The 26,497-nt window shown below is 35.8% G+C and overlaps 1 protein-coding gene across 8 annotated transcripts in view; it reads left to right on the top strand.

Annotated features, from left to right (window-relative positions):
• LOC131065276 (uncharacterized) overlaps positions 1–26,497 on the top strand; it is a 263,489-nt gene that overhangs the window by 54,918 nt on the left and 182,074 nt on the right. For all 8 annotated transcript variants that reach the window (XR_009111403.2, XR_009111404.2, XR_009111398.2 and 5 more), the window contains exons 3-5: positions 5,353–5,433; positions 6,244–6,324; positions 21,179–21,261. Coding sequence is in view for 5 of the 8 variants with exons in the window: in XM_057999751.2 (XP_057855734.1) it covers positions 5,353–5,433; positions 6,244–6,324; positions 21,179–21,261 (245 nt within the window). In the remaining 3 variants the exon portion in view is untranslated. The remainder of the gene's footprint in view (positions 1–5,352; positions 5,434–6,243; positions 6,325–21,178; positions 21,262–26,497) is intronic.

Raw genomic sequence — 26,497 nt, 5'->3', positions numbered from 1 at the left:
TTTTTTTTTCATATCATTAAATCCAAGTAAGCAAATTAAGTTTCCTTTTTTTGTAATTGAATTGTTAGATCTCCTCTTCTGCTTGATTCTATTTTCAGATTTATAGTACATGATGTGATAGTTGAAAATAAGTGTTATTGAAACACGTTTTCATGAAGATATTTAAGTTTGATGGGAGTGGTGATGCTAATGAATCACTTTGGTTATATCTTGTTGGTGAAGTGTGGGAGTGGTACAAGTCATTGGGAAATTTAACTTTTCATAGGAAGAAATAGAATAGGTTTGCTTCGACATATGGGAGATGAAAGAAGCAAATGAGAATGAAAGATGAGGACGATGAGGAAGAAAAAGATGAAAACAACGATGATCATTGATAATGATCATAAGAAAGAAGAGAATGAGGACAAGGAAGAAGAATATGGAGAAGAGGTGGAGGATAAGACTTCAAGTAATTTAGCTCCAAAGAAGAAAGATTCAATACATGAGTTCCATTAATGCATTCAAAAGGTCATCATATCTATAAATCCTTGCAGCAGACTTCATTCGCATGGACTTGGCTCATCAACTATAGGTCAGAGCAAGAATAACAAGGAAACTATCATAGATGCTAAGAATGTTAATTTTTTTTGGAAGATTTGAATCTCACCATGGACAAATATGTTTTGTATTCAAAATTTTATGTTTTGGATATTGATGGGCTGGATATCGTTCTTGGATATTTTTGGTTAAAGACCCTTAGACCAATTAATTTTAATGTACAAAAGAAATTTGTGAAGCTTTGATATGGTTTTTCTAATTTTTTAGGATACTACACATAATGTGGACAAAGGAGGTCAAGATAGAGCAAGCAGGTGAATTTGAAGAAGAGTATATAAAGAACAATCAAAAGAAGAAGAGGAAAATGAAGAAAAGGAATAAGAGAAAAGGAGTACTATAGTGCCAATGAAACAAGTGGCATAAAATGTTGAAGAGTTTAAAGAAGTGGAGGAGAATGTTGTAGAGTTGGGAGAGAAAGTGACTAATGGTGTGGTATGTAGACATTCACATTTTTAGGAGAGGCAAGAATCATGGAGCTATTGTGCTACATATTAAAGGAGTGCTAAATATGTACAAACATAGAAATGAAGGAGCAATCACTATAGTTATACATGGAGTCGAAGGAACAACTTTGGACATCCATGTAATTAAAGGAAAAACCATAGTGGATCTCGATTGAACCAAAGGAGAAACAACTATTGAAATCCATGGCATCAAAGAAGTTTTGGTTATTCATGGAAGAAAAGGAGTTAATATGGAGCTGAATGGAATCATAGTAGTACAACAAAATTTGCAATAAGGTTTGGGGATTAATACAATCAAGAGAAGCTAACCAAGACAATCACATACGAGTGGTTGGATGATAGAGTATGGTCTCATGTGTCAAATGATTTATATGATTCACTATTTGGGCTTTTCTCACATTTTGGGGTTTAAACCACTAACACTTCAAGATTATTTTATATATGCATGTTAAGATGCTACAAATTTTCAAGTCTATTCTATTCATGCTTTATTTTTGTCAAAGGAGAAGAGCCTATCTTTTGGCATTTATATTTTATTATATGTTTAGATTGGATTTTCTTTAAATTTTGTTTCCTACTATTTTGTTTTTTGTTGTCTTGCAAAAGACAAATTAAAATGCTAACAATTTCTAGCAACTCTACTAGGGAATGAGGTACAACAAGCCAATCTTTTTGTAGGAAAATCAATCTTATTGCTTTCGGTTGAAGTCATTTCATCTTGGCTGATAAGGCCTACGCTAGATTGTAGAGGAAGGCAAGTCTTGTTGATCTTGTCTTTTAGAGGCTCAATCAAGCACCTTTAAGTGAATGTAGTTCTTCACTAATCGTTGTTGAACTCATTTGAATATTTTCAGTGTTGGACAAGACCACTTTTAAAAATGGGTGATAACGCTTATAACAACAATGGTTCACCTTTGTCTCATCTTTTCTCAAGATCTAGCATTGGTCCCTTGGCTCTTGCAAAGCACGATGACTTTTTGCATGGTTAGAGTAAAGGTTTCCCAAAGTTTTTTGGTGATGACACCCAACACCTTTATAAACACATTACAACTTGCACCACAACATGCAACATTATAGGATTGGCTTGCAAAGATGTTCTAGTTAGACTTTGCCTTGAAACATTAGTGGCTGTTGTAGTTGATTGGTACCACTATCTTGTTGCAAGTGCAATCATCAGTTGGGAGATCATACTTGAAAACTTTTTGTCATGTTTCAAATCAGTCAAGGATGGTCATATTCTTTTTGCATAGCTCTCAAATGCAAAGAAGGATAGCAATGAACCTTTGAGAGTTCCTTGCATGATTTAATAGCCTTGTTGGTGAAATCAATGATACTTCAAATCCTTGCTCAAAGATCCTTTTAAGTTGTTTTATTAACACACTTCCATCAAAAGTTGCTTTCATGATCAAATCCAATGGGATTGTTGAGCTAATAGAAGCTAGAAAGACTCCATTGGGTCTATGGTTCTTTTCTTTGTTGATCCTCTCTTGCTGAGAATGGTGAGTGACATGACCAACACAAAGAGATAGATTCAATAAAATGTTCCTATTCTATAGTACCAAGGGCGTCCTCAAGAAGATAAGAGGAATAAGAGATTCAAATTATCTCCATTTGCAATGTTTTCTTTGGGGGTGCCACTTGACGACAACATTAATAATTTTTGCTCTTTCCACAAGGCAAGACATCACGATGCTATAAATTGTTTGGAAATGCATTGCATGATGTAGCCCATAGCTTCTTTCAAATCAAATAATCAAAGGGATTCATGTAACTTTCAACATGTTTGAGATGAGCTTGATGGTAGCTCTATGATAGGATATTTCAATGTGGACCTTTTTGTGCTGAAAAGTAAATATATTCAATGATTCTACATGCTTGTGGAGGCAAAGAGCTGTGAAAGTAGGTGGCTAAAAAGAGGAACATGTGTGAAGAGAATCCATTGAAAGAAGCAACAATGATGCCTTGTTTTTTAGAGACCATTTTTGCATTTTCATTGACAAATAACAAGGTGTTGGATTTTCCATGTATCTCACAAACATTGGTCAAATTTATAACAAAGGATCATTGATGCTTAAAGAAGACCAACTTTCCATGTTGGACGCAAGATGAATTGCATATCATATGTTCTTTAAATAAAACATTTTGCAAAGAAAAATGATTGTTGAGTTGTTCTTAATGAGCAAGAGGACAACGACTTTGTCCTGGATGGAGAAGCATCAAATGAATTCTTTTTGCATTCTAAGATTTGTTTGAAAATCCTACACATGACAAGACAAAAGAAGGAATGGAATACATATCTTCTGGAAGATAATTTTGATCAAGAGGCATGCATCATATCTTGAATATATTGAGGATTCATTATGCTAGGACTTGGGTGATATTCACAAGTAAAATGTCCATGTAAGAAGAGTTTGTATGTAGAATGCAACGTAGCGGGTTTTGGGTGTTGTGGTACAACATACATGCTGGCTTACATGTGGTGTTGTGACATCAGCCACAAGTCACTTGGAAGAGAACTCACAACTGCATATGGAAAATGGCGAGTTTTTAAAAATTCAAACTCTCAAGGATGAAAAATTGTGTTAGTGAAATTTGGAGGACGAAAAACCTCTTGGTTTTGATTAGGATTTGAGGACATTCGGATCAAGTATGTTTAGACACTAAATGTAAACACCTTGAGTAACCTATTTGATGAAGTAAAGATAACAAAAGTTGCAGATTTCCTAATCAAGATACACAACTGAAGATCCAAGATGAAGAAGGAGGAGGTTTAACAGTCGCAATATTTTGTCTGGGTATGTTTGGGCTTTATATGCTTCTTTTGCTAGTTATCCGTGGGTCCCATAGGCTGTTTGGCCTCGTGGAGGTTATCAAATACATTCATTCATTTATTCAATTATAGAAATGAGACTTAGACTTGGCAAGGGTGACTCGACTTGAGATTTGGCAAAAAAAACTTAGTGTAGACTCGGGAAGTAAAAAAGTCAAGAAATTTAGAAATTTTTAAGGATCCAAAACTTGTTTCATGCACCCTTTATTAAATAAACCTTCAAGACACAATAAGATTATCAAATAGAAGCTAGTTTGATCATATACACAAGCATACATCAATCACATAAGTATAAACGCAAGTTGGAGTTGAAGGAAATAGCACACTTAGATATATAAATGTTGTCAATATATACAAAACTCATGGAATATGAAATCCATGACATCAAATGTTCCAAAAAAATATCAAAACGATAACTAGAAGTCTATGGCTCAGAGGAGCTTGCATCCCTCCTACAAAGGCAGCTAAGGTAGGTATTGGATGATGTAGCAGCCATAATATTTTTTTAACTATGAATATGCAGAGATTTGCAGCAAGGGATATGTATCATGTAGATTTTTATGATCATGATTCACTATTGGCATATTAATTGCATAGACTTAGAGTTTGATGGGGGTTTGGGGGCAACACCAAAACCAGATCAACGGTAGCACCCCTCGCAGGGGTCTAAGGGTAAGAGAGAGATAGGCCTAGATCTTGGGGGAGAGAGGAGAGAGTGGGATAGAGGTAGAGAGAGGGAATAGAGGAAGAGTGATAGGGAGAGAGATAGGTCTAGAGTTCAAGGGCAGATAAAGTGAGTGAGATTGAGAGAGCGAGAGAATGCTGATAGGAGCTTGTTGATTACTAAAATTTGATTGTCTGAAAATTTATAAGATCTTAAACTTAGAACTTGCATTATAATTCCTAGAGATCTGAAACCACTCGAAAAACATCCTGCCAATATATACATGAAATATAACTTAAAGTATAAGAAAACTTATACTTAAATGTTATATTTCATATATATATTCAAATGAAGAGAATGAGACTAACTTGAAGAAAAGATGGGGAGTTGCATGTTATATTTCATGTATATTTTGGGGGCATGTCATAAACCAAAAAAGCATTTAAAGTATGAGATTAAAAAAAATAATTCTGAGTCTGGCCGAGTTCGGACTCGGTGAGTTTGGCAAGGGTGACTCAGTTGTGTTCGAGTCCGATCCCCCAAGATTTGCCGAGGGTGACTTGACCCGAGACTTGCTGAGTCCAAGCAAGTTAGGCAAGTCTCAGAACTCTGCTCTCAATTCTCTACTTTAGTAATTCTGTCCTTGACATGAAACTAATCCTTAAAAATTGGTTATTAGTTGATTCGTTATTCATTTAGGACTATCTAGGTTCATTTTCAATGCCTATCTCTCTCTATATATATTGATTGATTGTTACTATGGTTTGAATTCAAAACTAAATGGTACAGCCTTACAGGTGTATGACTCACTGCATTCAGTAAAAGGAGAAAGAAATTTTACAATGCTAGCAAGAGCACCACACCAAGTAGGGCAAAAGGTTAGTACCTTGTATTCTTCCTCCTTTAAGTTATATCTCAAATGTTGATTTTTTTATCTGCTCTTCTATTTTGAATTTATGATCTTTCCTAAGAATCTTTACAGGTTATTGTTTTCACATTTTTGTTGCCTAGAGAATTATTTTCTTTTCCTGTGGCTCTCTATAGCAAGGCTATTGTAAGGAAAGCTCCTGTGAGGTATCACTATTGCAAATTTGCTGAAGTTTTACTCTGAGGGCACACATTTTAAAGAAGAAAGACTTTAGGAAAAGAAAAGAACTAAGACTTATAAGGCCTAACCTTTACCCAACAAAGGATAAATTCCTAAGAGGTATTCACAGAGATGTAAGAATATTATTATTTATATGTTAGGTGAAAGGATAGGCATTAAAGACTGATTATAATTTGAAAATAAATTAAAATCATCTTAAGTATGCTGGTTTTAGAGACTTTTTTGTAACAGACATAGCCATTAGGCTAGCCATTGAATATTCTGTCTATAAGATTTGGGCTTTTGCTGAATGAGAAAACAAGTCAAGTTAGCTTCTTTGACTGCAGTATGGGAACTAAAGTTATAGTCCATTGTGAAAGGAGGAGATGGGTCAAAGATTACCGCTGAAATGGACATTCAATTGTCTACTTGTAGCAATTCTTTCCTCGACATGTAACTAATCCTTAGTAATTGGTTATTAGTTGCTTCATTATTCATTTAGGACTATCTAGGTTCATTGTCAATTTCTATTTCTCTGTATATATATTGATTGATTGTTACCATGGTTTGAAATTCAAAACTAAATGGTGCAGCCTTACAGGTGTATGATTCACTGTATTCAGTAAAAGGAGAAAGAAATTTTACAATGCAAGCAAGAGCACCACACCAAGTAGGGCAAAAGGTTTGTACCTGGTATTCTTCCTCCTTTAAGTTCATCCCAAATTTTGATTTTTTTTAATCTATTCTTCTCTTTTGAATTGATAATCTTTACTTAGAATATATACAGGTTATTGTTATCACATGTGTTGCCTAGAGAAGTGTTTTTGTTTTCTTGTGGCTCTCTATGGCAAGGCTAGTGTAGAGAAAGCTCCTGTTAGTTATCACTATTGCAAATTGCTGAAGTTGTACTCTTAGGGCATGGCTGATAAAGAAAAAGTATGAATCCATATAAACTAGTCATTCTTTTTTGGTTACACTGTATACAACTTAACGCTAAAGATAACTTTTTTTCTATTTAATATTGTAAAAGATAATGTAAATGAGATGGAAATATGCTTCTTGGTTTTATTAGAACTTAGGGAAGGTCCTTTGGTGTTGTACATAATCTTTAACTCATCATAGCAATTTTTTTGACAAGATGGTTGAGTGAGTGAAAGTTATGTAATTAATTTATATTTAATATTGTAAAAGACAATGTAGATGAGCTGGAAATACACTTCTTGGTTTTATTAGAGCTTAGGGAAGGTCCTTTGGTGCCTCTATTGTACATAATTTTTAATTCATTATAACAAATTTTTTGACAAGATGGTTGAGTGAGTGAAAAGTACCTTCTTCCTTTCTCCATTATGTATAAGGACATGTTGAGTTGCCATTTAGTAGTTATTGCACCGATATTTGTTTGAGAAGTGCCTGCCAATGCTAAAATTATCCTGAGGTGTTATTATTCAAAAGTTTCAATTCATGGGAATCTTATTTGATGTTGTACTTGTTATTTGCAAAAGCATCCAATCAATCTGTAGATCTTTGTAACAGGTCAAGGGTATAAAAATGCACACTAGACTAATGATTATAAAAGGCATTGATAGTCTGGCATATTTTATTTAACAACACTTATCCATAATGAAGAAATTGAAGGCTTTGCAAAGCTTTACCATTGCAAATTTTTTAGATTGGCTTCTGATTTTTCGTGAACATTTTACGAAGGATTTCCTGCCCACAAATCATGTTGAAGCTATTTATGGTTGTGTTGACGTGTATTTTGTACACAATCATACACAGAATAAAATACCGACAGGCATCTTATCCTCTCTTGAGAAAATAGTCTCTAACTGCTGAAGATCTGCAAAAAGGATCAGTTAGATAGACTCCAAGGTTCTTTTAGTGGGGTCTCCACGTGTGGACAAGCTCCAGTGGTATGATGTGATTTGCTGGAATCACAAGGGGACTTACATTGAACTTCCGATCTGCTTTGCTGGATACAGGCTCTTACTAACTTAGATTAAAAAAAATGGAAAAAGGATAAGGGCGAAGAGAGGATCTAATCCTAATACTAAGAATGTAGGAGCAATGACTTGACCTTTTGATGAAACTCTAACTAGATCTTGTTTTGACATCAATGGAACATCTACACAAGACTAGTGCGATCTTCTAAGGGAGCTTTATGATGTTCAAATCATCACCGCAGGCATAGATACCATCCAAGTTGATGCATATCAATGAAGAGGCGACAAATTGAAATTGAGCTTAAGTTGAATGATTCCAGTTGACTACGCAAGGCAAGTCTGCAATCAACAAACTGCTAGTAGTATGGATGTACGAATTCCACCATCAATCAATCACATTTCCTCCATTCATCTAATTATTTACCATCTAGGATTGAAGACTCAACAAGAAACCATGCAAATTGCAAGAAAAACGACATATTTCACCATTACTTCAATGAAAATGGAGTTTGTTTACAATCAATGGCAACAATTTCTTGCCTTGTCCTCCTATTCTACTCTAATTGCTATTCTATCAACTATATTCTAACTTTTCCAACTATTTACAACTCTCTCTAATCATCTAAAATTCCCCTTTTACAAATGAAATGCCTGGGCTTATATAGTGCCCACAATACAATTTGATGGCTTAGATCAATTCAAGATCGATGGCCAAGATTTTACAATGAAAACCCTAATTAGGGTTTGTTACAACCATTACATAACATTTAATGTTTGACCAATGATAAAATTGTATTGCTTGGACACATGTCCCTTTTAGAAAAATTGACCAATGGATAGCCAGGGTAGGTACATCGGAGTTTGTGCCACCTTCCATGAGTTAAGTACATTGAATCTGGACATGCTGAGATGGACTTCACTGATTGGAGAAGTAATGACTAGGACGCCACCTCATTTGACACTTGTAACTTGGTAGATATTCATCTTGAGGTTGTTGAGAAACTTGCTTTAATTAATTTCTCTGGATCTATTTTGCTTCTTCAACGAGCCCTTGTTCTAACTCCTTGCGTCCTTGATGTGCAAGAAGATGATGTACCTCGCCTTGGAACGCTGGATTGAAAGAGGTCGCCCATGTCCTGGCTAAGACCGTCCCGGCGAAGACTGTCCTGGCGAAGACCGTCCTGGATCCGGCTTGATTTTCCTTGAAGAGACCTCCATTTGATGCCTACACAACATTTCAAAATTAGTAACATGATTTTGCAATACATAACATAAATTAGAGAGATAGATTTTAGGAAACCTCATGATAAGTCCCTGGAGTTATCATTTCCTAAAATACAACGATTGAGCTAAGGGATTTAAAATTCAAAATTTGAAATATGACGATGAATGAATAAAACAATAATAATTAAATCGCCATACCTCGATAGAGAGCTAACTCTAGAATGCAAAAACAAAATTTGCCTAGGCAAAATTGAGGTATAAAGATAATCTTCAATATGATCCCTTCAAATTTGATTTCGCCACCTCTGGAGAGAATGTGATCTTCAAATTCGCTCTTGGTGTGGTCTTCGAATTCACACCACCTTTGATCTTCAATGCAATTCGCACCTCTTCAAACACACTTCGCACGCCTCACACCATCTTGGGAATGTCTACGCCACCTTTGGTTTGAAGTCGCACCACCTTTGGAATGTCTAAGCGCGCCACCCTTGGTCTTCAATGCAATTCGCACCACCTTTGGAGTGTCTTCGCCACCTTGGATAAATGAAACTCGCACTATATTCGCCTCTTGTCAACTCGCATGAAGGAAGGTAAAATAATGATGTAGAAAATGATAATTCTACCCCCCTTATATAGCGCTTGCATCCTTTACCCTTTAGGCCGACTTAATAAAAATAAAACCATTTTAAAATGATTTGCAATGACATAACAAGGCCGACCTCCATATATGAGCGCTCAAATCGATTTTTTTTTTTTTTTAATTAAATAATTAACTATTAATGCCTTGCATTTTTAATTGAGGATTTCGATTTTAAATAAAGGCAAAAATAATTAATAAATGTTAACGCCATATTAAATGCCAATAAAAAATGGATTTTCAGATTTTTAAATTGATTTAGCATTTAAAGAAAATTTGAATTGTTTAATTTGGCGCCACAAAATATGAAAATAAAGGGACGTACCTCATCGCTCTGGTCCCTTGAAGAGGGACAGGAGCGATCCATGATTTTTGGCATGATTCTTGCGTTTTCAACATTCAACCCCTTCATTTCCACGTCCCAAATCGATCATCTGGTGGTCCTTCGAACTTGAATTTCTTCCTTGTGCGAGCAAGTGCGTCCCATGACCATTATCGCCCTGGTCCCTTGGAGAGGGACAGGAGCGATCTCCATGTTTTTGCTTGAAATTCTTCATTTTGGTACGATCCTTTCCTTGCATCATCTTTTGAATGTCATTTAAAACCCTGTGCGTCCTTGATTTTCAAAGAATATCATGCGCTTTGTCTAACATCGCCCTTGTCCCTTGGAGAGGGACAGGAGCGATTTCCATGTCTTCACGTTCACCTTGCATCTTTGACCTTCGAAATATCATTGCTCGTGTCCTTTGCGCTTATTTCCATTGGCTTTCATTATGTGTTTAGATGCATTAAAGGGACCATCGCCCTTGTCCCTTGGAGAGGGACAGGAGCGATCCATTATTTCTCCTTGATCTTGGCGACTTTTAAACTTCGATCTCCTTTGCAATGTCCTTCAAACGTTGTCCTGGAGCATATGTAACCTTGTGTATCTTTGTCTTTACGTAAATCTTGCATGGATTAATCTAATATATCAATATCGCTCTAGTCCCTTCCTAAGGGACAGGAGCGAAGTTCATCATAACATGCTTGTTCTTGTTTGTACCAACTTGCAATTATCTTCATTGCGTGGAATGATGTCCTTTCGACCCTTTTGGTAACTTGAAATTTGTTTGCCTTTTGAAATTTATGCCATTATGTAGATATCGCTCTGGTCCCTTGGAGAGGGACAGGAGCGATCTAGGTCTTTAGAGTGCAAATCCTTCCATGTGATGACCTTTGCAACGTTGCGCTTGATGGAAATGCCTTGAAATGTCCTTGCCACCCTTCGTCTTGGCTTGGATCGGCCTTGAACCTTGGAGGGACGACCTTGAACTTTGGAGGGACGTATCATCACCATTGTATCGCCCTGGTCCCTTGGAGAGGGACAGGAGCGATCCTTCCCTTGTGGCTTTCATCTCACTTTGCCATGCTCTAAGTTTATATTCAACGGATTCGTCCTCCTTTACTCTATCCGTCCATGCCTTGACATTGTTTGTAATTTTGCAAAAAAAGCAATTATATCAAAAATCGCTCTGGTCCCTTCCTGAGGGACAGGAGCGAACTAGGCATTTAACACTGGTATGGACGTCCCAAAAATCTTCAATTTATATTCAATGTGCTCATCTCATGTTTTCCCTTGTTTTTGAACGTAAACTTGCCTCGACCCTTGTCTGGATTTTGCAAAATGAAGGAAATCGCTCTGGTCCCTGGGAGAGGGACGAGAGCTACAAGGTACCTCGCCCTGGTCCCTTGGAGAGGGACAGGAGCGATTTAGTCAATATAGGTCATTCTCCTTCGTTTTTGCATCTCAAATTATATTCATTTGGCAAAGTATCTTCCTTCGGACATCCTCAAATCATTAAGTTCTCAAAATCTTGCAAGGACAAGGCGAAATTTGAATTGTAGCTCCGGTCCTTTACTGAGGGACAGGGGCGATTTTCCTCCTGGAGGCATGTCTGTGCTCACGAAAATCTTCAATTTATATTCAATGGAAAGATCTCGCCTTTCTCCATCACTTCCAATTCGTAATTCATCTTGACCCTGCAGGAATAGTAAAATATTTGAAAACGAGCTCCCGTCCTTCACTGAGGGACAGGAGCGATTTTGCTCCTACAGGCCAAAATATCATGATTTTACACATTTTATCACTTCACAAGGCGAAAACAAATCATTTGAAATGCCTAGGATCAAAAATCAAAAATGTCAAAATTTGGTCAAAAATATTCAATTGGACAAAAATTCACATTTCATCTTCAACACTTAGACAAATTTAAGCTTTGCATCAACATTCCAATTGAAAATTAGACCATTCTGGCGAATTCATTTCATTCAAAATTTGCATTCTAGAAAAGGAAAATCAAAAAGCTCCCAAAACTGACTGGATTTTGGTCCGAAAAGACGGTAATTAGAACCCTAAGGCTTGACCCTAAATCCAGACAACTAACCGACTAGCAAAACCCTAGAAAAAGCAAAGCGAAAACGAGCAAAACGAGCAAAAAAACATGGGTCCCCATTTGCAATGGGGCGATGTGTGAAAACGTCACAACAGGTTGATAGATTGCATTTACAGACCAGCCCAGGGCTAACTTCTCATTTAAATATTTAGATGCAACCATTTTTCATTTTCATTGCTAGGATTAGGATTCTATGTAGATCAGGGATGGATCTTACTTTTCACATTCCATTTTAGTCCTAGCATATCCTAAACAAAGATTTTATCTTGTTGACAATTTCATAGATGCTGAAGTAGAATGAAAGTCACTTGTGGAGAACATGAGTGGCTCAAAGTAATATTGTGGTTAAGATATATTAAATTTTATTGTTAAAAAGGCAGTTTTGACCAGCCTTCACACTCACAAGGATATCTATTTGCATCTACATTTTGTTTTCTCCCTATTTTCATTTGTTAGACACAATTCTATTGTGAAAGAAGTTGCAGTTTTAGTAAGGTTGCTACAAACCATGCTGCCTTCCCTTGGTGCATTATCCACCTGACTTCCATGTATGACATTCTTTAATCTGTCTAGTTTCTTTGGTTGAGTTGAGTCTTTAGTTTTTAGTAGGTTTACTAGAGTCTTGCCTAATATATGAAGCACTAATTTTTGATTCCATTTCAAGGATGATATTTACTAGATCCTCACTGGTGAACTGAGGGGCCCTCCTAAAACCTATCTCTTGCATCATATCATACTTAGACCAAGGCTGAGAGAGAACTAGTTTGGTGAAAGGTGATTTGTGTCTACAGCACACCATGTTTCCCTTTGGAGGACCCATTTTTGTTTATCCTTTTGCAACCCCATGGAGTGGTTTTAACCAAAACAGTTATTCAAAATGTTGTGGATTAGCTACTTTTGCATTGGGGATTAAAAATGTTGTGAAGTTATTCAAGAAAATATATTTATATTTTTGTTCTAAATGCTATATGTAAAATAAAGTACATCTTTTTAGTCTAATTTAATCACAAATCTTGTAGCCCATTTGATAAATGGTCAATATTTTAAAATTTTATCTTTTGCATAATTTGAACTAGCTTGCTTAGTCAATGAACATTGAGTCATTTGTATGTGGACTGTGATCATATGATATCTTTGTGGGTTTCCACTCAACTAATTTTGCTGCAATGTATGATGGGTATACACTTTTAGTGTCAACTCAAGGAAATAAGATTCACAAAACATATATTGTATATAGACATATCAAACCAAGTTGCAGTATAATGAAAAATAATTTGTTTAAAAGTAAACAAATATGATGGTTGAATTAAAGAAAACATGATATAGAACTGGAAATTAGTCAAATGAACAACCAGTTTGTTGTACTCAATCCAAAACTCGATTGTATTACACGATTGACGATACCTATTTTTTGTCATTAATCTGTCCATTAATTGTGTTCAGTCAAGGTCTGTAATAGTCATTTCTGGCTGAATGGCCAGATTATTGTGTCAAAATGGAAAAGTTTGAATAAATAAACAATTCTAGATTGTTTTTCAATTTTAATTGCAAACTATTAATTTTCAATAAATAATTATTTTAAAATAAAATTAACAATTACTTATTTTATGATATTTAAAAATTAAAATACTATTATTTAAAAAAAAGAAAAATAGAAAATAAAATAAATGAAAAAAGAAAAGGGTTAAAAAAGGCTGTCGTGCCTCTTCACAAAGGACTTAATTCTTTTCAAAGAAGGAAAGAAACGGTCAAAACTAAGACAAAATCATAGTCAATACAGCAGCGACCAAGTAAAGAGGGTGACGTCAGCAAAGTCAGAACAAAGAAAAGTTAGGAATAAATTGCTGGCAATCCAATCAGCATCAGCAGCAGCAAAGGAAAAGTGCAGTCAACTTAGGAAAAAGAATGCTAGAATGTGTGGCTCATCGACAAATTTTGTTCTTTATTTTAAATACTGCCGGAGTTGGTAATAAAGTGCACCTCCCTTAGGTAAAAGGGAAGTACACCTTTTAGAAACATTTGTTACCAAAGAAAAGCTGCAGTCACAAAGGGACACGCAGGTGTCATGAATTCAACCAAAGCACGTCAAGTGGCGTTAGCAAGGTGGTCAGCACAAAAGCTTTGTCAAAACAAAAACTGCAACTAGGTGAGTAAAATTGTTTAGATTTACATAGATAAGTTTTGATGTATTTTTGTGTTTTAATTGCTTGTATAAATTAAAAAATAAAGAAAGTGTTGTGTATGTGTGCATGTATTTGTGTAATTTAGTAGTATGCATGGTTTCAGCATTGGGGTTTATTGTAATTTCTTAAACACACTAGTGATTGATTACATGACTAACATGTTGATATAAGGTCTTAATGAAATGTGCTGATCATGCATGGTGTAGAGGTGTGGATGCTTGGAAAGTTGTTTATGAAAAATAAATTGAATGAATGATTCAATAATCGGATAATTACATTGAACGATATACACACGTATATATAGAGGTTACAAGACGATGTTCTATAATTAGAACATAACATTAAAGTAAAAGACTAAAGAGCTAAACGCTAAATTAAGCGTGAAAGCTAAATTAAGTGTGAAAGCTAAATTAAGCTTAAAAGCTAACTACATAAAAAAAGTAAATGACCATTAACCAAGGAACTAAAAATAGGTGACTAACATAGAATTAAATATTCTAACACCCTCCCTTAATGGTCATGCTATCTATCACACTAAGCTGCCCTCTAAATTTGATAAACTTTATCGGGCTCAAGGACTTGGTGAGGATATCTGTAGTCTGATCTTCTGTAGGATTGTACTGCAGTATCACTGATCCATCTTCAACATGTTGGCGGATGAAATGAGAATGAAGCTCCACATGCTTTGTCCGCTCATGGAAGACTGGATTTTTGGCTAGTTTTAGAACCCCTTGATTATCACAAAACAAGGGAGTAGGTCCTGATTGAGACATTTGCATGTCTGCAAGCATCTTACGTAGCCAAATTGCCTCACATGCTGCGTTAATAGTTCCCCGATACTCTGCTTCAGTTGAGGAAAGAGCTGTTGCCTGTTGCTTCTTGCTGGTCCATGTGACTGCACCTGTACCCAAGCTGAAAACATACCCAAAAGTTGACTTTCTGTCATCAACACAACTTGCCCAATTTGAGTCTGTGAAACCAACCAGCCTAGGATCTTTGCTTCTGCTGTACAGAATGCCAAAATCAAGAGTGCCCTTCACATATCTAAGCACACGCTTCGCTGCAACCCAATGTTCAACTTTTGGGGCTGACATGAAGCGAGAAATATAGCTCACAACATAACTGATGTCAGGTCTAGTGGCAGTGAGATAGATGAGGCTGCCCACTAGTTGCCTGAATGAAGACTCATCCACTACAGGTGAATCTGATTTGGCTGATAATTTGAGCCCTATCTCCATAGGTGTAGATGCAAGTTTACAATCTTGCATTCAAAACTTATCCAATAAGCTCTTGGCATACTTTGATTGAGAAATGAATATGTGGCTATCAGTTTGCCAAACCTCTACATCGAGACAATAATGGAGAAGTCCCAAATCTGTCATATCAAAATGCTGACACAAATTCTGTTTGACCTGCATGATCAGATGTGCTGCATTGCTAGTAATGATGAGACCATCAACATAGACTACTAGAAATAGAATATCATCACTAGTATGTTTGACATACAAATTGGGATTTGAAGGACTCCTTTGAAAGCCTTGATCAATCAAGTACTTAACAATTTTGATGTACCATGCACGAGGAGCCTGTTTGAGGCCATAGAGTGCTTTAACTAGTCTACATACTTGGTGTTCCTTACCGACAACCTTGAAACCTGGAGGCTGCGTCATGTAGACTTCTTCCTGCAAATCACCATTGAGAAAGACACTCTTGACGTCCATTTGATGGACTTTCCATCCAAATTGAGCTGAGAGAGCGAGGACAAGCCTAATGGTACTCATCTTGGCTGTGGGAGCAAATGTCTCCTCATAGTCGATGCCCTCCTTCTGTGAAAACCCTCTTGTCACCAACCGAGCCTTGTACTTATCAAGGCTTCCATCAGCTTTATACTTGACTTTAAACACCCATTTGCAGCCAATGGGCTTCTTCCCTGGAGGAAGATCGGACAATACCCAAGTGTTGTTTTTCAGAAGACTATGTTGCTCAGTTGCCATAGCCTTTTCCCATTCAGGTACACCTTTAGCCTCTGTATATGTTTGAGGCTCATAAATACTGTGAATGTTGGCCATAAGAGCAAAATTAACTGTGTGTTGCTTGCTCTTACCTCTAACTGATCTACCCTCAATGAGCGCATCATCATGAAGATCACCAATGGTCTTGGCCCACCACTTAGGTCGGAGAGTAGAAGTACCAACGTCTACTGCAGGATGAAGATTACCTGGAATATCTGGAGCAAGCTCCTCTGGATGTGGATCTAGAAGATCCTGAGGAAAGTCAGGGGGTGCACTGTCATGCCTGGGAGACCCTACAACTTTAGAGTCAACTGAATCCATCCCATCAAGTGGAGCTAAGGGAAGACGAACACCCATACTTGCAACCTTTGGAGGTTGATCCTCACTGCTCAAATCAGGAGAGGAAGGCTGAAAAGGTCCTCTTTCTTCATCAAATACTACATCTCGACTGAATATGAGGTGGTTAATGTCTATATCAATCAACCGATATGCCTTGTGGTTGTCACTGTAGTCGGTGAACATCAATTTCCGACTCTTTGGATCCAGTTTGGTGCGCTTGGCATCTGGAATCCAAACATAAGTTGTAGAGCCAAAAACTTTCAAATGACTGATTTTGGGCTTCCTACCAGACCAAGCTTCCTCTGGAGTCATCTTCTTAATGGCCTTTGTGGGAGACTGGTTCAAAAGGTAGATTGCAGTGAAGACCGCTTCTGCCCAAAAGTATTTTGGAACATTTCTATGCTCCAACATAGACCGAGCCATCTCAGTGACTATACGGTTCCTATGCTCAACAACATCGTTCTACTGTGGGGTGTAAGGTGTGGTAAGCTGATGCTTAATTCCATGTGATGCACAAAAGTTGGTGAACTTTGTAGAAAAAAATTCCCCTCCATTGTCGGACCGAAGAGTGACTATCTGATAGCTAGACTCTTTTTCCACTAAGGCCTTAAACGTCTGAAACATGGTGAACACTTTGATTTCTGCTTAGGAAAATAAACCCACATGCGTTTGCTGAAATCATCAACAAATAATAGAAAATACCTGCATCCAGTGACTGATGGAGTGTTCATGGGACCACAGAGGTCCGCATGAATGAGTTGCAAGACCTTGGATGCTCTCCAAGCGTCTTCATCTGAAAACGGAGTCCTATGCTGCTTTCCATCTTGACACGCTCCACAAACTCCATGATTTTGAGTTTGAATCTCAGATAATCCTACGACTAGATCCTCTCAAACCAACTGAGAGAGATAGTGGACATTGAGATGCCCATATCATTGATGCCAAAGAGTGCTGATGGAAGTACTCCTAGCTGCCATGGCAAGCTCTTGAGAACCAGTAGAATCAACAAGTCTATAAAGACCATGATCCTCAATACCAACTGCAACTGTAGTGCGAGTCTCCCTGTCAACAATGTTGCACTTGTGCAACCCGAAGACGACATCCAGCTGTGGTGAATGCTGCATAATCTGACTGACTGACAGTAGATTGAGCTTCATGCCAGGTACAAAGTATACATTGAGGAATATTAAATCCCTCCCACCAGATGAAATCTGAATGTTGCCCTTGCGGACAACAGTATACTCTTCGCCTCCACCAAAGATCACTGAATCAGTGAAAGGCATGTACTCTGTAAACCAATCCCGACGATGTGTGAAATGCCAAGAGGCTCCAGAGTCAATGTACCAGGCTGATGATTGAACATCATCAGAGGAGGTTTGGGCCATGAACGCATAGAAGGTAGATTCCTTGTGATTAGGATGCGTGGCAGAATTGGCTTTCTGCTTGGACCCGCCTTGTTTGGATTGCTGGGATGCTATCAATTTCCGACAATCTTTCACCAAATGGCGCCATATATATGATAGTAGGAACACTGTAAGCTCTTCTTTTTGGAAGACTGGTGAGGTTGACCTTGACCTTTCTGCTGGAAGGACGGAGCTTTACCCTTGTACTTATGCGAAGCTGAGGCTGTGAAAGCCTGTTCAGTGGATGAACTAGCACTGCTTCCAAACTGTTGCTTCCATCAATCCTGCTATAGCAGCTTGTTGCAGAGATCAGGAAACTTCAAATCAACACTAGTAGAAGAGATATTGAGCATATCAATGAAATGCTCGTAGGATCTGGGAAGGCTTTTCAGCGTGATCACTACCATATCCTCTTCCACCATGGTGCGGCCTATAGCATCCAACTGATCACGGATGTCCTTGATCTTCGTAAGATGTGCCTGGATAGATGACTTCTCATCCATCATGATAGAAAACAACATATTCTTCAGAAAGAAAGCTCGGCTCTTGTCGGACGTTTCATGAAGATCCTTCAAAAGATCCCAGATCTCTTTTGTTGTTTTACCAGAAGGCACCTGTGGGAGTTGATCATTTGTGATGGAGAGTTTGATAAGCATGACAGTTCTTAACATCATGTTTGTCTTGATCATCACCTGCTGTTGTAGGAGGAGATTCCTTGCCCAAAACAATCTGATCAAGGCAACGATACTCAAAGATGGTAAGCATACGTTGTTTCCAGGTGTTTTAGTTGCTGCTGTTGAACTTCTGACTGTGTTCCAACATGATGTTGGTTAATGATGCCATCACGAAAATCAAGGTCAACTGAGTGAAAGCAAGAGACAGAAGAATCTGATTTAAAAAAAATCAAAATAGAAGTAGCTGCTGAAAAAACTGAAATCCTAAAGGAGAATTTTGGCACGAATTTCAAGGTTTGGAAGAAACCCAAAAATTAAAATTTTCTGCAAACTTAAAACAGCATAAATGGTGCCCAGAAGATAGCAAAATTCCCGACGTCCACAAAATTAGCAGAAATTGCGAACTTTTTAAATTCCAAGGCAAATTCATTGGCACAAAATTTGAGGCATGGAAAACGAGGCACCCACAAAAATCTGAGACCAACCCATTAAAGCTCTCAAAAAACCCACCAAGAATTTGAAAACAGAATGCAGATCCAACGGCTCAAAAATCGAGGCACGAAAAATGATGCACCCAGAAAAATATGATGACGACCCAGTTGAGGTCTTGAAAAACCCACCAAGAATCTGCAACCAGAATAAAATTTTGACTTGAACTAAAGGGTCAAAACCCTAGTCGAAAATTGCAGAAACCCTAGGAAAATTTTCAACCTGCAAAAAAATCTGCCCAGGAAGAGAAAAAGAACCTGCTCTTTTAAAAAAAAAAAATCAGTTTAAAAAATCTCTTCAATAAAAACTTCGAAAAATTTTAATTAACAAAAACTTTTGAAATTTTTAATTTCCATGCTCTGATACCATGAAAAATAAATTGAATGAATAATTCAATAATCGGATGATTACATTGAATGATATACACACGTATATATAGAGGTTACAAGACGATGTTCTATAATTAGAACATAACGTTAAAGTAAAAGATTAAAGAGCTAAACGCTAAATTAAGCTTAAAAGCTAATTACATAAAAAAAGTAAATGACCATTAACCAAGGAACTAAAAATAGGTGACTAACATAAAATTAAATATTCTAATAGTTTAGAATCTCATAGTAGCAAAAATCGTTTGGAGAAAAAAATTGGCAAACCAAAAGTAGAAGATTTTTTGAAAAAATCGGCAAAAAATTGGATTTAAAAAAAATATAAAAATTGGATTTAAAAAAAATATAAAAATAAAATGAAGTTTAACCCATGAATTGTAGAAAATATTCTTTTGTTGTTTATATTCGTATTGCTGATTACATAGGCAAATATTTAGGTAACTCTTTAAGAGGGTAGTCACCAAATACACCAAATAGTTGTCTTAGTCTGAGATCAAATATTAGCTAAGTCTATGAAGTAAATGAGATCAAAATTTAACAGACAAATAGTAAAAGTGTAAGCCATTTTGAAGTGATCCAAGAATTTCATTGTGATTGAGGCAAGGAGTTTTGTAGGGTTAATTCAATATTTTAGAAAGCTTATCAAACCATATTCCACAATTGCAAGGCTTTACATGCTTTATATCATAGCAACAAAAATCGTTTGGAGATAAAATCAGCAAACCAGAAGTATAAGATTTTTTGAAAAAATGGGTAAAAAATTGGATTTTAAAAATTGTAATTTTTTTTCGAAAAATAAACACAAACTACTTTTAAAAAAAAACTTAAAGGCATTTCCATAGCATAGAGATATAGAGAGTAAATAAAATAGAGTTTAATCCATGAATTGTAGAAAATAGATTTTTGTTGTTTATATTCATATTGCTGATTACATAGGCAAATCTTCATTTAACTTTTTAAAAGGGCTTTCACCAAATACATCAAATAGTTGTCTAAGTCTGAGATCAAAGATTAGCTAAGTCTATGAAGTTGCTGAGATCAAAATTTATCAGATAGAGATCCAGCTATTGTTATGAATTTAGTAAAAGTGGAAGCCATTTTGTAGTGATCCAAGACTTCCACTGTGATTGAGGCAAGGAGTTTTCTAGGGGTAGTTCAATATTTGAGAAAGCTTATCAAATCATATTCAACAGTTGCAATGCTTTATTCCACATTGATTCTGATTTTGTCTCGGATCAACCCTATTTCTAAGCAATTCAGTAATTTCACGAGTTTTTCTAGGGATTTGCAAGTTTTTACAATGATTTTTGTCACTTTTTTTGCCATATTTTAGGGTTTTTAACATGAGTTTAACATGATTTAAATGCCAAAAAAGTTGAAAATTGGATCAACAATTGGTCAATCATTTTTTTATGAATTGGGATGTTTTTAGGGAATAAATTGGCTGGCTCCAGGATTCAGGATTAATCGGGTATAATCACGATTTTTTGCAGACTATTGCTTCTATGGAATTTTAGATATACCTAAACAAGTTTTGATATATATTTGTGTTCTAACTGTTTATGTAAATAAAAAAAGATGTGTGCGTATGTGTGCATGCATGTGTGTAATTTACTTGTATGCATGGTTTCACTATTAGGGTTTACTGTAAACTCTTAAACACACGAGTGTTTTATTACTTATTAACATGATATAAGGTGAGAATGTCATGCATTGATACAGATTTTGCATTTGCCATCTTTTTGATTGCAAATAATGTGCCATTTCTATTCTTTCCATCGAGATATTAACTAGTTAATTATGCGTGTCTGCAGGTAGGTTTGCAGCTCTCTCTTGTAAGTCCTGGAATAATTCTGGAACCATATAAACCTCCTGAACCTGTTTCCTTTTTGCAAAGGTTTGTATTCATCTCAAGTCGTTCTCTCTTAATTTATAACATTTTACATAAAGTAGTATAATTGGTTGATTTTCAACTATACATGATTGTTGTAAGCCACATAACACATTATGTTACTGTTGATATTTGCCTGGGTGTCTAATTGAGTTTTGAATCAGTACAGTAACATATGCAGAAATATGATATCATTATACACCTTACAAAAGAGATAGTTATGCTTTACTGCTCCACAACATATTTCTCCTATGATTATTTAGTATTTACATGAGTGTATAAAATAACCATTGCTTTTGATGTTGAATGGATTTATAAAATGACGTGTTTGAAAAGGTGTATTGTGTATGTGTGGTTCCTAGAGAAAATATTTATGGATATTTCTGAATATAGGAAGTAATGTAAAGGTGCTTTTGTTGGTTAAGGCCTCACAAACATGCGAGTTTGGCATATGAAACTACTTTGCTATACCTTAGATTTTGTTCAAATTTAGTACCCCTTGGCTCTCAACTTGAGGACCAAGTTTGGGAGTATATTGAGATTTGCCAGTTGACCTACAATATCCTACTAAATGTTCTACAATATTCTACTAAATGTTTAAAAGTAATACTTTTTGTGCATTTTAAAGCATTTCTGATTTTAGGATATAAATACATGTTTTTTGAATTGCATATTAATTACAAATGTCTTGCTCATTCCAGCATCGACATGAGACCAATACAAGCTCCTTACGAGAAAACACACCAGAAATCACCTGTGGAAGACCAAGAGTCACAACTTAGAAATCCACCTTTAATTAGAAACCTCTTCCATGTTAGAAGCCAACCATGGAAGACCAAGAGTTACAACTTAGAATTCCACTTTCTTGAGAAGTCCCTATGGGGAATTGAACTTGGATCTCCACAATGAATCCCAATGTTTTAACCAATTAAACTCAACCCCTTGGACAATATATAAATACATGTTCATATACCTCTTGTGTAAATATTATCCTTTTATAGAAAAGAAGCTAAATTTTATTCGTACACATTGTTATCATTTTATGACACCCTTGGTTCATCAGCGAGAATCGATCAGAGATAACTTTATGCTAGTCACTTTAGTACAACAATGATAAGGAACCATAAATTTTTTGTGCTAATTACGTGTTGGGCTGAATTAGTTTACTTGTATTGCACATTCTCCCTTATATGGTTGGCCTTGTACTATATTTTCCATGACTTCACTACTAACACATAATGAGAGTTGTTCTCTAGGATTGATTTTTGGATTCCTTAACTTACAATGTATTTTTTCTAGGACATAGTAAAATTTTTTTTAATATGCTTTGTGCATCTATTCTTGTCCATAATGGTTTGTTGCGTGGATAGAATACTTGTAGACTCGTAGGTAAATGCTTGTTATTTGATTCCATTGTTTTGGACCTTTATATTGGTCAGAGTTGCTTGGCATGTGCATTGCATACATCTGATATAATTAACTCATTTTGATTCCCCAACTTTTGGTGCATCTACCATTCTCATAATAAATATATATTACGTAAAATTTGTAGTGTATTTTTGGGAGGACTGTCACATAGAAATCACATAAAAGGAAGATGCCTTTGTAGTATACACGTTGTTGTGGAACCAAACATTCAATGTCTAAATAATACAAGAGGGTAAAGAGATGTAAAGTGAAAGTTATGGATGGAAAGATTAAAAGCTTAATTGTATGTATTCCCAATTTGCTTGCACAACTGCATATAAGTTGCTTTAATTGCAAGATAAATTTAGTCTTGCATAATTAGAGTTAGATTACAAAGAACATACATAAGAGAGCAAAATATGATAGAGAAGGGACACATATATAAAACCAATCTCAAGCAAAGTGAGTGAAAGTCGTTTTCTAAGTAATTCTTAATGAGAGCCACACTTTTGTAATGTCCTCTTTTTATAGATTTTCCAACATCTTTGGAAGCTCCAACTTTGTTGGAGAGTGCCATTCTCTTTAGAAGGGAGTTTAGATAATGATGTTGTATTCAGGGGATCAAGATGTTTCCGTTTATGCTTTTTGGGTGCAGTTTCATAATTTTTGGTGAATTCTAAATTTTAAGAGGAATATTTTATTTTTGGAAAGTATGAGTTTTTATCAAGTTGGACCTCCAATGAGCTTTTGAGTATGTTGCCATATTTAGAATTCACCTTCGGGCTATTTTTGTATTTTCCTCGACTTTGGACAGATGTGTGGAAAATAATTTAGTAATTAAAAAATTAGTTGCTGACTTGTCGGAAAAAAAAAAAAAAGACAACTTATGTTAATTATTTAATTAGTGTTAAGGTCACTTTTATGGAGCAAAAGGTTTTATTATTTAAAAAATGATTTGAAAATATTAATTCTTAGAAAGTTCCACAAGGGATCATAAAAGGTGGACGAGGAGACTCATTTGGGCATTCTAGATATTTGATGTTTTTTTAAAACCCCAAATGTGGAGGTTGAGTAGGTTTGTTCAACAACAGCCCTAGGATGAAAAACCTATGGCAAAGATTGGTTCTGGGATTAAAAGATCTTTCCTAGCCAATAAAACATGGTTTGTGCAGGATCACAGTTTGTGCAGAATGTTTGAAAGGGAAGAGGTTGTTCAAAATTGACATATATTTCTTGCTTTGGAAGATTCACAAGTGTAAATCTCTTAAAGTTTTGCTAGCAAAATTAAATTGGTAGAAACTGTTGATATTCTTTAGGGCATTGGGAGATTGCATGCATACTTATTTACATAAATATTGGTTTGGTGCAAGAGCACTCGGGCATATCTGCAATCAACACCAACCAAAAAAGTGTTCCTGTTTGTTTTTCTAAATTTTGGTTTGTTTTGGTCTGGGTTCTCTGTATTCAGTTTTGAGTTTCGCTATGTTCGTCTAAAACGATAATGAATTAATGTAGAGGGTGAAAGGGAAAGTTTGAAATACAGATTAAGGTTGCAATTGCCAAATAGATATGATATGCACAAAATGGTGTCGAGTGCCTCAAAGAAATAATAAGTGATACAAAAAAATTTAAGCAAATGCAATTGGCTGGTGTAAAGAACCAATCTCAACTTTGTCGGCATCCTCACAACTTGTGAAACCTTGGAGCAAGGTACGAACATCCATCAAGACATAATTGAAATGAGATGATTGCAAGTAGCCACGTGTACAAACCTGGCTGCTTGTTACAAAATGAATTTGTTGAAAAAGACAAGGAACATTTAAACTAGTACATTTGTCAGGTGTCTAAACCGGTGAACACAAGTGTGCAATGTATTATCAAAAGAATTAATTAAAATTTTTTGTTTTGGACATCAAATTGGGAGAGGAAAGGCTGTAGAGCACGGGTTAGGTGAATCAGTAGTAAATAAAACTTGAAAGTCTTATCCAATCAATCCTTTTGCAAAACTTATTCAAAACTTATAAACCTAATTCTGAAATGAAAGCACCAAACCGAAATCTGGAAGATACACCCATACAAAGAAATCAATGCATAAAAGATTGTGGAAACCCAAGATGGGAAAACCATGGTGAGAAATGCTGCTAGGATCTATTATCTTAATCCAGCCTCACAGTTAACACTTAAATTACAATATTTAAGGTCACCAACCCTAAGGAGTCACCGACCCCTACTGAGAGCACCGACTCTCTACAAAATCACAACTTGTCAAAATAAGCACCAATTCAGTATCCTGAAAATCTAAACAAACTGTCAAATGTTCTGATCTGAAACATTACATTCTCAGTATGACCAATCAGATTGTCACAAACTAAATGATCGACTTTTTGCTATTAGAAGTATCTATAATCTGTAAACTGTTTACAATAAAAAAAAGAAAAAAACTCGTCAAAATCAACTCAGTATTCAACTATCCATATAACAATATCTCTACCTGCAATCTATGAATTTAAATATTCATAAAACAATATCACTGTCTGTAACCAAGGAATTCAAATATCAATATCGTTGTCTGTATCCAAGGAATTTCAAAGTCAATGTCACTGTCTGCAATCAATGTTTGTTAATCCAGAATGATACCTTTTGAAAAAAACTTCATAAATAAAATATGACTGCACAATTAAACTACCCCTTGTTTTTATCACTGTTATCTGAAGAATGTCTTCTGTCCACTTAGTGCGAACTTCTACAGCACATCCTTTCCACTTAACGCTACAATCATGGAATTACAAATGTGTTTCTTAACAATAACATAGACATCTCACACCAGGTTTGTCATGAAAAATATTTCTATCCTTCTGTATTATGCTTCAGATCATAGAAATCATCAACTTACACCCACGTCTTTCATGATGTAATAGATGAACATCGATCAAAGAGAAGTTATAACTTCTCACAAACTACCTTCTATGTCGGTTGCAACTATCATCAACTAAAAACTAGTTCCAACTGATGAAAAAGATAATACTCTCGACTTATATCATCGATGTCTTTTATCATTCCTTTAAAAGAACAATTTGTTTGATGTGAAATATTGAAGGTTTTCTTGATAAAACTTTCCATGAATCACAACACAACAGGTGGCAATGAGTTACAAGTAGAACTGAATCAGACAATAGTTTGACTAACCAGAATTCATGGCGCAAAACAGATCGAAATATTGTCTTCCAAAAACAATCTGAAATCATTTCCATATTATCATCACTGTTACACATTATGCAGATTGGAACAATATTGCTAAATTCTGGTAAGATCCATGTTAAATTAAAATGACCTAGAATAAGAAAATCTGATTATTGTATCATTCTGATATAAAAATATACTGCTGTCTTATAACGATGTCTTTCATACTGATAGATTCGATACACAGAAAGCCATAGTTGAACTATTCACCAAAAGCAAAAACTTGCCAAGGCCCAAAAAAAAAACTCGGTGAAAACTCGGCAACTAAAAAAATTGCTTAAATTTAATAGAAATACATTTTTTTTGCAAAATTCAATGTGGAGATGCATCCATCCAATGAGTCAATGAATGAGTATACAAAAGACACAAGCTGAGTCTAGTTATATTTGATTGATTTAAATACAAATTGGGTACAAAATGGCATCCTTTTGTGGAATGCTGATGGCTGATAGCCTGAAACAAAATGAAATAGCAAATTGTTCTTGTAAAACTAAAAGTAAATACTACATCAAAACATTTTACATCTTCCTCTTCCCAGCTCTAGTGAAAACCAAGGGAGAGATAGAACTAGAGGGTCTAGTCCTAGGAGTCTGAT

Source organism: Cryptomeria japonica, chromosome 1 (genome assembly GCF_030272615.1).
Source record: "Cryptomeria japonica chromosome 1, Sugi_1.0, whole genome shotgun sequence".
NCBI lineage: Eukaryota > Viridiplantae > Streptophyta > Pinopsida > Cupressales > Cupressaceae > Cryptomeria > Cryptomeria japonica.
This window is presented reverse-complemented; position numbering and strand designations above follow the sequence as displayed.